This window comes from Mirounga angustirostris, unplaced genomic scaffold (assembly GCF_029215605.1).
Source record: "Mirounga angustirostris isolate CCGP_5_RB_7025 unplaced genomic scaffold, mMirAng1.0.hap1 SCAF_4, whole genome shotgun sequence".
NCBI classification, from domain to species: domain Eukaryota; kingdom Metazoa; phylum Chordata; class Mammalia; order Carnivora; family Phocidae; genus Mirounga; species Mirounga angustirostris.
The window spans coordinates 64,819,637-64,834,440 of NW_026991712.1; the positions used below are offsets into that span (position 1 = coordinate 64,819,637).

Genomic DNA, 14,804 nt, shown 5'->3' on the forward strand with positions numbered 1-14,804 from the left:
AAAAATTTTTTTTTAAAGGTGAGGGTGAGGATCTTCAATCTTACCACACAGAGGCAACTATTACTAATCTTGGTGGTATTTTATTTCAATTTTTTTTCCTGCACTGTTAAGACCACCCTGTATTTAAAATATTTTTATCTTACTGGTTATTTTTTACCTAAAAACTACATCATAAACATTTCCCCATGTTGTTAAAAACTCCTTGTAAACAGTCACTTTTGATAGATGTATGATGCTGTATAATAAGAATGCACTAAATGTTATTCAATATTCTTTCGCTTTAGAATATTTAGATGGCCTCTAACTTTTTATTATACAACTTTCACTGCTACAAATAATGTTGCAATCATAATTTTTGTGCATAACATTAGAACTGCATGTAGGATTTTCAATACAGATTTTTATTTATTTTATTTATTTTTTTGTTTTTTTAAAGATTTTATTTATTTATTTGACAGAGAGAGACACAGCGAGAGAGGGAACACAAGCAGGGGGAGCGGGAGAGGGAGAAGCAGGCTTCCCACTGAGCAGGGAGCCTGACGCGGGGCTTGATCCCAGGACCCTGGGATCATGACCTGAGCTGAAGGCAGACGCTTAACCGACTGAGCCACCTAGGTGCCCCTCAATACAGATTTTTAAAAATAAACTTATTTGGTCTGAATTATAAACCATTTTTAGGCTTTAAATACAGTTTGTTAAGCTGATTTCCAGAGAGGTTATGCTAATTTATTCTCTCCCAGCAGTAGATGAACATCCTGAACCCTCTCTCCAGCTCTCATTAACATTAAATATTAGTTTATATTACTATCTCTAATAATTTAAGTAAAAATAAGTAATTTAAAGAAAAGGCACTCCACTTTATTAGTAATTAGTGAAAGACAATTGCAACATGTAAGATACCACAACCCACTCACCAGAATGGCTCAAACTGAAGAGACTAACAATACTAAGTGTTGGTGAGGTGAGCAGTGTGATCTCAGACATGGATAGTGGAAGTATTACCTGGTACAATCACTCTGGAAAACATTTTTAATATTATCCCTTAAGGTTAAATATATAATACCCTACAACCCTGAAGTTCTATTCCAAATACATCAGAAATGTTTGCACATTGCAGGAAAAGATATGTTAATAGCAACATTATTTGTAACAAAATAAAAATAACTCAAATGTGTATCAGCAGTAAAATGGATAAACTGGAGTATATTCATACAATGGGATATTATACAGCAGTGGAAATCAACAAATTATAGCTATGTCCAACAATATAAATGACTCTCACATGGTTGAAAACAAGCCAGATCGAGAACATATTGTATGATTCCATGTATTATAAAGTACAACAATGGCACCTTAATCTATCCTGCTAAAAATCAGGAGAATCATTACCTTTGGGAAGGAGGGAAGGAACAGAGATCGAGAGGAGGCATGTGAGGGGTTTCAGGTGTGCTGGTAATGTTCTATTTCTTGGCTTGGAAGGTGGCAACTCAGATGTGTTCACTTTCTCATAGTTCATTAAGCATATAATCATGAGTTGTGCTCCTTTCTGTATGTGTTATACTGCAATAAAGCTAAAATAAGGTATTTTTACTCCCATTTGCATTTCTTAAATAGATAAGGAAATATTCAGTTTCTCTGGTAATTAATAAGCCACTTGTATCTCCTCTTTTATAAATCACTAATGTGCTTTGTCCATTTCTTCTGCTGTCTTAAGTGTGTCCTATCTGTACAAGCTCTTTCTATAGTAAGTATATTTTATCTATTGTCCTTTACTATGGGAAGCTTTTTCTACGTTTTTGGTTTTTAATTTCACTTGTGATATCTGGGGTTCAAAAGTTTTTAAGTCAAATTTGTCACTGTTTTACTTTACATCATGCACTGCCGATATGCTCAGAAAACCCTTTTTTTAATCTAGAAATCAGAGAAATAAATATTAACCTATCTTATTCCAGTTTCTAAATAATTCTAACAATAAATTTTAGTAAAGTTGTTTTAAAAGAAGTAAAGGTAATTTTATTTTTTTAAGATTTTATTTTTAAGTAATCTCTACACCTAACATGGGGCTCAAACTCACAACTGTTAAGATCAAGAGTCACATGCTCCTCTGATTAAGCCAGCCAGGCACCCCATTAAGTAAAGGTATTTTTAAACTGCATTTCCCTAACACAGGAGTAACAGGTACACAGTAGGTGTTCAAGATACACTTGATGATTGGCTTCTCTTCTTGCTCTCTTAAATCTGTACAATTTTATAGTTTGATGTATAAATTAAAAGTGTGAAAATTAACAAAGCTCTGTTAACACCAAGATGAGATCCAGAAAATACGAAATGTCAGTGAAAAATTAAGTTTGAAAAAACTCTTGGCTATTTATTTTTGGAATTCTATAAATGTCCTCTACCTTGAATGGAATGGTGGCAGTTATAGGGTGTATATGTACATAAAAATCCATTAGGTTGTATACTTAAGAATTGTGTATTTTATAGTATAATGTTAAAATGAAAATAATCAAATTGCTTTTAGTTGACTTTTAATACCAAATATAGCATCTTTAAAATGTTATACTTCCAGATCCAGAATGAATATTTAGAATTTAATACATAGTGGTAGAGGTTCTGAGTAACACTTCAAAATACCAGGAGAAATAATCACCAGCAACATTTGTTCTATATTTATTCCATGTGAGGCTCTGTCAAAGAAGACAAATTTGACCTCTTGGTTTAGGAACTGTATTTCAAACAAGCCACTAATATGACAATCTGAGTAATCTCAAGGGCAGATAGCAAAAATTAATGGTTAGGGGGTGGATCTAAGCTGAATACCTAGAATTTGTCTTAGGAAAAAGGCATAATTTTTTTTTAATTAACATATAATGTATTATTTGTTTCAGGGGTACAGGTCTGTGATTCATCAGTCTTACACAATTCACAGCACTCACCATAGCACATACCCTCCCCAATGTCCATCACCCAGTCACCCCATCCCTCCCACCCCCCTCCACTCCAGCAACCCTCAGTTTGTTTCCTGAGATTAAGAGTCTCTTATGGTTTGTCTCCCTCTCTGGTTTCCTCTTGTTTCATTTTTCCCTCCCTTACCCTATGATCCTCTGTCTTGTTTCTCAAATTCCTCATATCAGTGAGATCACATACTTCTCTTTCTCTGATGGACTTATTTCGCTTAGCATAATACCCTCTAGTTCCATCCCACTCATTGCAAATGGCAAGATTTCATTTTTTGATGGCTGCATAATATTCCATTACATACACACACACACACACACACCCCCCACATCTTCTTTACCCATTCATCTGTTGATGGACATCTTGGCTCTTTCCATAGTTTGGTTTTGTGGACATTGCTGCTATAAACATGGGGGTGCACGTACCCCTTCGGATCCCTACATTTGTATCTTTGGGGTAAATACCCAGTAGTGCAATTGCTGGGGCATAGGGTAGCTGTATTTTCAACTTTCTGAGGAACCTCCATATTGCTTTCCAGAGTGGCTGCATAATGTTTAAAAAATAATTATTTAGAGAGCCAAATCACAAAAGGCTCTTTGCTGAGGAAAAGACCGACATACAAACACCAAATTCAAGGATCCTCTCTGATTTTGTGTTTGTTCGTTACCTGCTGAAGGCCCAGAATGGAAAGGCACCTGCTCCTCAATGCACTGGCTAAGCCCAGAGCTACCCGAGGTGCTGCACCTCTTCCCGACCCTTGGCCTTGTGAGCAACAGGGAAAATCCAAAGCAATGGGCAGAAGACCTTGGTCAGAGGAGGTCCAGTTCTAGTATTTTACTGAGTTAGTAAGTTATATTAAGTTAAAAAAAGGAGGTCAGAGGACTTGCTCAGAATGGTAGTCACCCTCAGTAATTACACTGTGAAGAACTACACAAATAGTAGTCACCGGTTTTAGAACAACTGCTAAAAATACAGTCCTTCAGTGTTGTGATTCTGAAAAGACTATTAAGTGTGTCACGTTTGCATCACCATCCATAAGGCAACCTTCACGTCTACACAGCTATGGAAAACTCCCGAGATATTTTACTTTATCCTCTTTATTTCTTCTAAGAACATAATACTTTATGTAAATAAAACAAAGTAACATATATGTAAATTAAAATTCATAATAATTATAATGAATATCCATGAACTAATTACCAGACTCAAAAATGAAAACACATCTCAAACCATGGATCTACCTGTATTTCCGACAGGACCCACCCTTCTGGCTTATTAGCATGAGACACACACACGGCCGGGAAAGCACCTTCCTGTTAAGTGGCTGTCTGCAATGCTATGTGGAGAAGGCCTGGACTCCTTGTCTGGGTCGACAGAATACCGTCACAGGTGGAACAAGGATGTTGGCGTGTGTACGTGACCCTTGCCAAGTCCTTCAGCCTCATCTCCTTTCTGAAAACCTACTCCATAGTCTAGTCACCGTGAAATGTAAACACTTAAAGTGTCTTCAACATGTCAGGCTTTTTGTAGATTCTGTTACATGTACTGCCCCTTTTGCCTGGATGCTCTCCCTACCTTTTCTGGAACAACTGCACATCCTTTAAATCCCAGGAAGCCTTGCTTGCCCTCCTCCCAAGGAAAGCTGGCCACGTTTTTCTCCATTATCTTCTAGCACCTCTATCATAAAACTTTCCTACCTTTAATTGCTTGTTTATACGTCTGTTTCTCCCACTAGACAGGGAGCTTGTGCCTCTGGAAGGCCCTCTTTACATTACCAATGCATAGAGCAGGTACTTAATAAGTGCTTTTAAAAAAATTTTATTTAAATTCCAGTGAGTTAACATATAGTGTAATATTAGCTTCAGCTGTATAATACAGTGATTTAACAAATGCTTTTTGAATATAACTAGAAAAACGTCTTAACTGTGTACTATGCAACGTTCTTTCAAGTTTAATCTAAAAAACTAATACAAGTACAAAAGGAAGAAAGAAAATAACTAGGGTCTTGAGTTGATGGAGGGAAAAGGAGATTAAAGATACCAGGGGAAAACTGCTTGAGGATTTTACAAGCATATATAGCACAATATTCTATAGAATGTATAAAATCTAGACCAGTAGCTTATTCAATATTCTTAGATTTGGTTTCAGCACCTCTTCAAAACACAATGAAAATTACTTACTGGTTGTAAAGTTCTGGATACCTAACTAAGTTCTGAATGAATTCATTCAGTCCTGCTCTTCTTTGTTTAATAAAATCTGTTAAGAGAGACAAACTATTAGGATTATTTATGTCAGACTATGTAATTATCATCAATATAGTTATATAAGAATGGACAACCAATTTGATCAATAAGCTGTTTCTTTTTTTTTCTTAAAGATTTTATTTATTTACTTGACAGACAGAGAGACAGCACAAGCAGGGGGAGTGGCAGGGGGAGAGGGAGAAGCAGGCTCCCCACTGAGCAGAGAGCCCGATGCAGGGCTCGATCCCAGGACCCCGGGATCATGACCTGAGCCGAAGGCAGACGCGTAACCGACTGAGCCACCCAGGCTCCGCTCAATAAGCTATTTCTCAATTCATGTCTCTTGTTATACAATAAGAAATACTTAGAAATATATATATATATCTTTAAATCTATAAATACAACGATTATAAAATTAAAATCAAGCAGAAAACATATCTCCCAAAAGAAAACTCTCCAAAGAAATGCCCTTTTAGGTTCTAAATAGACTCACCACAATTTGTCTGACTCCTCAAGTACTACCAGATAATGAATAAAAATTAACACTATGACACTGGTGATGGAAAATCATACTAATTTTAAAAAGTAACAAGAATTACTGGAAATCCTTGCAACTGGTTAATTACCACCAAAACTTGGCTGCTAAAAAACTCCCCCTGCTAAACATCCCTTGAAACACACAATGGAACAATTTTCTAAAGAACAACTGTCTAGCAGCTTCAAAGTGTTTTGACTTGATAATTAAGGATTATGCATGAGCAGGTTAGCAATACAGGTAAAGCACAAAAGTTTCTTGGAATTAAAAAACTTTATTCAAGCATCTTATCTCTGCTACTTACTAGTTAACTGACCTTGAACCTTTCTAAGATTTAAATCCGTACTTGTAAAATGAGGATAACTAACATTTATACCTCATAATGCTGTTATAGGATTAAGTGAGACAATGCATATAAATTTACAATAAAATGCCTGGTAGAGAGAAAGAGCACAATCTTTATTACTATTTTTGTTATTGTTGTTGTTATTTGTTGTTGTGGGGTTACAAATCCATCACCCTAAACCTGAATTCTTTTTTTTATTTATTTTTTAAATTTTTTATTGTTATGTTAATCACAATACATTACATCATTAGTTTTTGATGTAGTGTTCCATGATTCATTGTTGGCGTAGAACACCCAGTGCTCCACGCAGTACGTGCCCTCTTTAATACCCATCACCAGGCTAACCCATCCCCCTGCCCTCCCTCCCCTCTAGAACCCTCAGTTTGTTTCTCAGAGTCCATCGACAGATGAATGGATAAAGAAGATGTGGTATATATATACAATGGAATATTATGCAGCCATCAAAAGGAATGAGATCTTGCCATTTGCAACGACGTGGATGGAACTGGAGGGTGTTATGCTGAGCGAAATAAGTCAATAAGAGAAAGACATGTATCATATGACCTCACTGATATGAGGAATTCTTAATCTCAGGAAACAAACTGAAGGTTGCTGGAGTGGGGGGTGTGTGGGAGGGATGGGGTGGCTGGGTGATAGACATTAGGGAGGGTATGTGCTATGGTGAGTGTTGTGAATTGTGCAAGACTGTTGAATCACAGACCTGTACCTCTGAAACAAATAATACATTATATGTTAAAAAAAAAGAAGAAGAAGAAGAAGAAGAAGATAGTAGGAAGGGAAAAATGAAGGGGGGAAATCGGAGGGGGAGACGAACCCAAATTCTTAAGAAATATACTCTAAAAATGGAAAAAAACAGGACATTTGAAAAAGTGTCTCACTGGCTGCATGTCTCAATAAAAATCTATAAACAATATTCAACTCAAGAATGAGTTTTGATTTAGTAAAATGGTTTCTACTCAATAAAGGTTTTAATGTACAATGCTTGTCACCAAAATTATGGGTTGTTTCTAGTCACTCAGGTTTATTTCCATTTCTTAAATGTAAGGTATGGCTATAAAAGAACAAATATAAATTAGATCTGGTCTGTTAGATCCAGATGCACTTAGTACTTTTTTCCTGTTCAACTGTGAATTTCTTGAAGAAGTTCAGGAAGGTATCGTATAGAACTCTTCCAAGGGCATTCTTCCTATTCACCACACAGTAAAGGAAAGGTGAGGTTTACAATAGAAACTACACTTGAAACAGTTATTTTTCAGGAACTGAACTTAGTAAGTAAACATAGGAGAGAAAACTAAAATGAATGACATTTGAGGTATTTAGAGAAAAGCTAGTATTATAGGGATGCAGCTCTAACGTGTTCTGTGGATACTTACTCTAAAGGTACATTTTTACATTGGGAGATCAATTGTGAGATTAAGTTTCTTCTTTAGTGAGCTACAGCCCATGCTGCGTAAGTGCTACTTCCATTTCATTGCTGACTCTGAACAGTTTTTGAAAGCCCTATGGAAAGCCCAACATAAGAACAGAAAGAAGTCAGTAATGAAAAAAGAAGCCCTATAGCAGTCAAAGTTTAGAGGAAATTCCAAGCTTAATTTTTAGATCAACATTAAGCCGGCAAGTATCTTTAAAAATTCCAGGTAAGAGGGGCGCCTGGGTGGCTCAGTTGTTAAGCGTCTGCCTTCTCCTCAGGTCATGATCCCAGGGTCCTGGGATCGAGCCCTGCATAGGGCTCCGTGCTCTGTGAGAGCCTGCTTTTCCCTCTCCCACTCCCCCTGCTTGGGTTCCCTCTCTTGCTGTCTATCTGTCAAATAAATAAAATCTTAAAAAAAAAAAAATTCCAGGTAAGACTAAAATGTACAAGCCCATTATTGGTAAGTCCCAAGAATTTATATAAAGCTGACATACTATCTTTAAGAATTAGAGTTAGAGATAAATATATATATATAGGCTTGTGCATCATGGGTGGGGGAGAGGGAAAGAATCCCAAGCATGTTCCACATTGTGCGGGGCTTGATCCCAGGACCTTGAGGATCATGACCTGAGCCGAAATCAAGAGTCGGACGCTTAACCAACTGAGCCACCCAGGAGCCCCTGGAGAGATATATTTTTAAAAATCTCTCCAATTGGGCGCCTGGGTGGCTCAGTCGTTAAGTGTCTGCCTTCGGCTCAGGTCATGATCCCAGGGTCCTGGGATCCAGCCACGCATAGGGTTCCCTGCTTGGCGGGAAGCCTGCCTCTCCCTCTCCCACTCCCCTGCTTGTGTTCCCTCTCTCTCTGTCTCTCTGTCAAATAAATAAATAAAATCTTAAAAAAAAAACCAACTCTCCAATTAAGAATTTATGTGAATTTATCTGTTGTAATTCAAAAGAAATTTCAATTAGAGACTGAAAAGAAATCAAAGCTTAGACAATAAAATGAAAGCTTTAGTCTCCAGAGTGTGTATGAAAATGACCTATACAGATTTCTGTCATTTCACTGCTTCAAGAAAAATCAACCAAGAGGACACAATTTCCAGTACTGTGGGACAGGGGGAAAAAAAAAATCACCAAACTCTGATGTAAGGAGACCTTGGGTTTTAATCCTAATACTGCTACTGGTGGCCAGAGTGCCTAATTATATTCATCATCAAGGATATTTAGAGCCCCCAGGGACTACAGAGTTGTTTTTTTTTAAAATTCCTAATCCACACCTTTCTGGTTAGGAAACAAGGTTAAGATTTTTGTAATGTCCAAAACAAGTAATTTTAAATTTTAAAATAACATGTACATAAAAAGATTGTGAATTTTGTTTTTAAAGGTCCCATGCATAACCCAGACAATAAAGTGAAAAGAGAAACAAACAAACCTGGATGAATGTAATTCTGCTATGTATTAGCTGTGTGGTGGCTGGTCTTTGCTAAGTCTCTATTTTCCTCATGCATGAAACAGAGGTAAAATAGCTACTTTATAGTTAGGAACTCAAATAATAGCACAATTATTATCATTACTACTGCTAGTATTACTATATTATTACAATAGATATTGTATTATTATATACTATTGCAACAGTAGCAGCACTTTTAAAAACAGCCTACTACAGGGAAAGAACACTGGAATCAGAGTCTAAGATGTAACTGAGTCTCACTTGTGCCACTGCCTAGTTTTCTAACCACAGATTTCCCCCTTTAACCTGTCAACTAGGGGATAGAATTAAATGATCTGTAAGCTCTCTTTCTAGCTATAATATTTTGTGACTCAAAATAGAAGTCATCCAAAAGAGAAGAAAAAAGAGTAAGACTGGCTAACAAAATTAAGGTACCTAATTCACAATCCTCAACTATTTGAAAATTTAAGTTCTAAGAGAAGCGATTTTTAAAATCTTTAACCTAATATTAAGTAGACCTTCCAAAATAAGAGACTAGTTGAAAATAGCATGCATGCATTCATTTGTTCATTTGTTCACCAATCACCTATTAGACACTTTGCCCTGTACAAGGCACTGGAAATACAAAAATGTTTCCTTAAGACATGGTACCTATCCTCAAGAAGCTCGAATTGTAGTGGAAGACAAATTTAAACAAATCACTATACTTGGGCACACCAGAGAAACTAACAGAGAATTCACAAGCTGCTATGAGAGCAGAGAAGAGGCTCCCCAGTCCTGCCCAGGGACTAGCACTTAAGAAAAATTTCCTGAGGCATTGGTACCTACACCAAGTCTTATAAAGAACTAGATGGGTACAATGTCTTGGCTTCAGAAGAACTCAAAGACTAGAACAATAATGGGGAGTTGTCTTTTTATTTTGTACAAACCTATTTCTCTTCAATTAGTAAGGGTTAAAAGTGAGAAATAAAAGTGGTTTCTACATAAAAGCTGTTGAAGGATCATGCCTTTAAAAAATATTTTATCTTTAGCCCTTAACACAAGTGTAATGAAAGGTACTTAATTGATGTTAACTGATGTTTTTGTGACTGGATAAATAAAATACTGAGCAAACAGTTATATATTCTAACATTCATAGTCTCTAAATTTCATATGTCCTGTCTCTTATTGGACTCACACTGATTTTGTTACTTTGTACACTTATTTTTCAATAGTTAAGATAAAATAAACTTGTTTTTTTTTAAACTTCAAAAAAACAGTAGTTTGCATACTGACCTCAGGATCCTATTGGCAAAAGCCTTGATATTAAACCATTTAGAATATAAAAAGTATAGCTATCTCTGTGCCCTCTACAGAAAGATCCTTAAATTCAAAATGAAATTTTAACTTTTTGAAAAGTATAGGCAGAAATAACCCTTAAAATCTACCTTCAGATACGTAAAACTTACCTTAGGTTGGCAACCACCAGAATCAAGAAGTGAAAACAAGAAAATGGAGACATGCTCTTAAACTACGACATAAGAACTCAAGAGAGAGGTCTTTATCTCTTTGTCTTCTTCCCATGACGAAATGAAATGATTCTGCCATTAGGTTTAACTAAGGGCTCTCCAGAACTCCAGACTGAGTTCAAGTCTCTATTATCAGTAACACACAGTTCCCGATTCCTCTCAGATGTGTTTCTGCCACTTCATAGTAATTCATTCTCTCGTTCACCCAGGCCTGACACCTCACTTCTCTCTCATTCCCTTCTCTATGTCTCCTTTACCTGAGCGATCACCAAAATTTCTTAGATTTGTCCTTAAAAGAGTTCCTGCATATTGCTCCATTTGTAGCTCACTTCCACTGCAGTCCTCGTTGTGATTAGCTAACATGAGGTCTATCGGAATATTCCCTTAGCCCGTGTTCTAGTCTCTGTCCTGTCTCTTCTGCGCCTGTGACTACCGTGTATCGCACACTGTCGGTTTCACATCGTGTTTCACGTTCACTTTACCCAAATAACTCTAGGACCCACATGGTGCCCGTGATGACATTTGTCAGCCTGCGCTACGCAGACACACTTCACTGCTGCACCAACAAAGCAGTTCCATTTTTATCTGTTCTACGCATGACGTTTTCTGCGAAAGATTTCATTGGGAAAAAAGCATTCTTCAGCTAAAAACTGGCCTACAGAATCAATTCTGCAGAATGTCCAGCCTGGCTCTGTTGTGGCGACTCGGTCTTCTTTTGCCTCGCTCTTTTTCTTTATTTGCTTCTCTTTATTAATGAATTCATATATTCAAGTAATATTTATTGAAAACCCAAGATTTACCAAGGCACTATAAATCAATAAAAAAGACAAGTACAACGTTCATAAAATCTACAGCCAGATGAGACAGACTGGCAATGATAATGAAGTGTGCTAAATTCTCTCAAGAGAAAAAAATTCTACACATAATAGGGGAAGTGAGAACCCTCTCCAATCCTGAGGTTCATAAAATGTAAAAGAATGAAGAGCCTCCAGTTGAGAGGGCTATTGGGGATGATCCAGTAGCCTCAGGGAAAAGACTAAATTTAATTAAAGCAAGAATGTAAAAGAAATATGAAAAAGATGGAGGATAAAGAGGAATTTGTTAATCATGAACAGAATTTCATAGGGCACAGTGGAAAAAGGCTAATTTGCAGAGATGTACAGTCAGGATACGTGATGTGAGAACTTATTTTTGAGTAGAGACCCAAGAAAGCAGACATGTAAGGAATCCTAGGTTTAATGGGCTACAAGGCTACAAGCAAATTAGTTACAGAGGTAAGAGAGATGATGAGGATGGACGGCACTCTAGCTCATCAGGGTTCAGCTGTGGCATAGATAGGTGGCTTTTCTCATCTGAATAAGGAGATTATTTGGTGGATAAGGAGACTTCTATCTCTCTGTATGTAGCCATTTGCGACCTAGACTGATATGGATTCAAGTGAAAAAAGCTCCAGGCTTAAGGCTTCAGACATATAGCTCCAGACTCCTGACAGCCTATGTGTCATAAGGCTCTCTAAGGGTGAACAATAGGACATTTTCTTAGTATCCCATTCAGAGGCTTGCTGGGTGCTGTGTATACAGTATATATTTAATAAATATTCTGGATGTAACAAAGAATGTCCTTCATGGTTAGAAAAACACCCCCAATTATCCTTAATGACCGATAAATTTACCTGAAGCCAGACTGCTTAAATTTAACTTCCAAATCTGACACCTACTAGCTGTGAACCTGGGCAAATTAATTAACCTAAATGTGCCTCAGTTTCTTTACCTAAAAAGCATTGATGATAATAAGAACACCTGCCTCAAAGGGTTTTTGTGAGGACTGAATGAATTAAAACAGGCGAAGTATTTAACACAATGCCTGGGGGGTGCCTGGGTGGCTCAGTCAGTTAAGTGTGGCTCAGGTCATGACCTCAGGGTCCTGGGATGGAGCCCCCATCGCATGGGGCTTCCTGCTCAGCGGGGAGTCTGCTTCTCCCTCTCCCGCTACCCCTGCTTGTGCTCTCTCTTTGTCAAATATATAGACAAAACAATGCCTCGTACACAGAAAGCCCCTTCCTGAGGCATTATGTTCAAAGAACATGAGATCGATTAGCTTCGTGAAGCCTGGTACTACTTACTGTACAGCACAATGGGTACATTAACTACTTCTTCAAACTTCAACTATCACTATGAAGGTATTGCTTACCTGGATCAAAATTATCACCAAATATTCTCTTGGCAGGAATCTTCAGGGCCATAGCAGGAAATTGTTTCTTTAACTAGAATTAAAAAAAAAAAAAAACATTATATGAACTTAATTCTTTAAGTCTTCTAGTTATACATGTACCAAAACAAATTATAATCTGATTTTCAAGAAAATACATCATAAGACATACTTTTAAGGACATCATGATCAAATATATACAATATTAAATTACACCAATAAGATAACATTAGTTTGACTAATCATCCTATTTTGTCCCAAAAGAACACTTAGTATCTTTGCGACCCTGGGTAAGTTACTTAACATCTCTGTGCTTCAGTTTTCTTGTCTGTAAAATGAAGATGATTTTGGCACTTAGACAAGAATCTGGAGTAAAGATCTGAATACATGTTACTCACCATTTATTACCTCAAGAGAAGTTGTGGTCTTTGCATTCTTTCTATATGAACAGACTGACAATTGTTTTGTAAGAGAGCTGGTGAATTTTGCTTTCAAGACCCTCTGCTCTAGCCTACCCCTTATTAATATTTTAATACATTCGCTTATCAGATTTGCTTATTCCCAGACAAAGAACAACTTGGCCCTGAAGACATTAAATTTGGGGCAGTAAGGTCATAAAAATGGATTAATGCTTATTTTTATTATAAGCCTGATGTCAAAAAACCACACACACACATTAACTATATATCCAACTACCAAAATGTCAGGAAATACAAAGAATAGAAGAGTGTATTAATCACTCTACACCACAAGTATACAGTCAGCAAAATCCAGACTGAAAAATCTGTAGACAAATGACCCTGCTTTTTCAACAAAAAAACTGTAACAGAAAGAAAAGAGGTGGAAGGGGAGACTTTGTGGCATAAAGACACTTCATAGATTTATCAACCAGTCATATAAACACTAACTGAATACTAGATATTAAAATGTCATTGTTAATTATTTTCAGATGTGGTACTAGTACTGTGCGTATGTGTGCACATGCAATTGTAAAGAACTTTTATCTTTTTAGAGATGTATACTAAAATATTTACAGATGAAATGGTATGAAGTCTAAAATTTGCTTCAAAATTACAGGGGGCTGGCTAGGGAGAGAGATGAAACGAGAATGGCCGTGTATCTGGACCTGCGGCAGCTGGTGGTACATTACATTGTTATCTGTGTTTGTACTATTCTCTCTACTTCTGTATGTGTGCAACAATTTCTACAATTAAAGAATTTTAAATGCAAACTACACTTATAAAAAATACATTTCTACGGACAAAATGTTTACAGATTGGTTATTTTACTTTTTGTTTTTTCTTGTACTCTAAAAGGAACACAGGGAAAGAATTTGTGTTTTCAGTCTTAGGGAAATCCAGGCCAGGTTTAACCCCACTTCTGTGGTTTCAAAGAATACAACTGATGCGATTCCCCTGTTTTTTGCTTTGCACCTCACTGCAGGAGGTAGAATTAGGAGTTATAGAAAAAGAGGCAGACAGAGAAAATGGAGAAATAAGAAAAAGATGAAAAAAGGAAGAGAAATACAGGAAAAATGAGGGAGAAGGATAATAAAAACTCAACTATATATTAAGGAAAACTTTCTGCAAAAAGCTTACAATGGGGTGTTTGTTGGAAAAAGAGAATGAAAGTGATCATGGGGGGGAGGGTATCCCCAAACCATTCTAGTTCACCTTTATACTTAAAGACACTTAAATATTAACACCCTAACCTAATTAATCTCTAGCTATTTATAGATTTAGTTATTTGAGAGAGCACGCGCACAAGTGGGCAGGGGAGGGGGTAGAGGGATAGAGGGAGAGAGAGAAGCAGGCTCCCGCTCAGGCAGGGAGCCCGATGCGGGACTCGATCTCAGGACCCTGGGATCATGACCTGAGCTGAAGGCAGATGCTTAACCAACTGAGCCATCCAGGCACCCCAGGCACCCCTAATCTCTAGCTATTTAAATCATGAAACCATCATGACATGAGGATGGTTCTTCACTCATGAAAGATATCCACACTGCTGAGCTTTTAGGTGATATCCCCTACATTCTTCCTTCTTATAAACAGTCCTACAGAAGGAAACACATTTAGAAGGTAAATCTGGCTAATATAATCTTTTAAGCAAAATACAGAAAGAAA

At 37.0% G+C, this 14,804-nt stretch overlaps 1 protein-coding gene across 16 annotated transcripts in view; it reads right to left on the minus strand.

Moving 5' to 3' along the window:
* The window catches only part of SGK3 (serum/glucocorticoid regulated kinase family member 3), a 173,057-nt gene that overhangs the window by 41,340 nt on the left and 116,913 nt on the right, over positions 1-14,804 (minus strand). For 11 of the 16 annotated variants that reach the window (XM_064588257.1, XM_064588262.1, XM_064588258.1 and 8 more), the window contains 2 exons: positions 12,664-12,736; positions 5,139-5,214 (listed from right to left, as the gene is read on the minus strand). In XM_064588257.1, the coding sequence (XP_064444327.1) occupies positions 5,139-5,214; positions 12,664-12,736 (149 nt within the window). Of the gene's footprint in view, positions 1-1,389; positions 2,941-5,138; positions 5,215-12,663; positions 12,737-14,804 lie in introns of those variants that run through there. The other 5 variants (XM_064588263.1, XM_064588260.1, XM_064588265.1 and 2 more) reach the window with 3 other exon arrangements.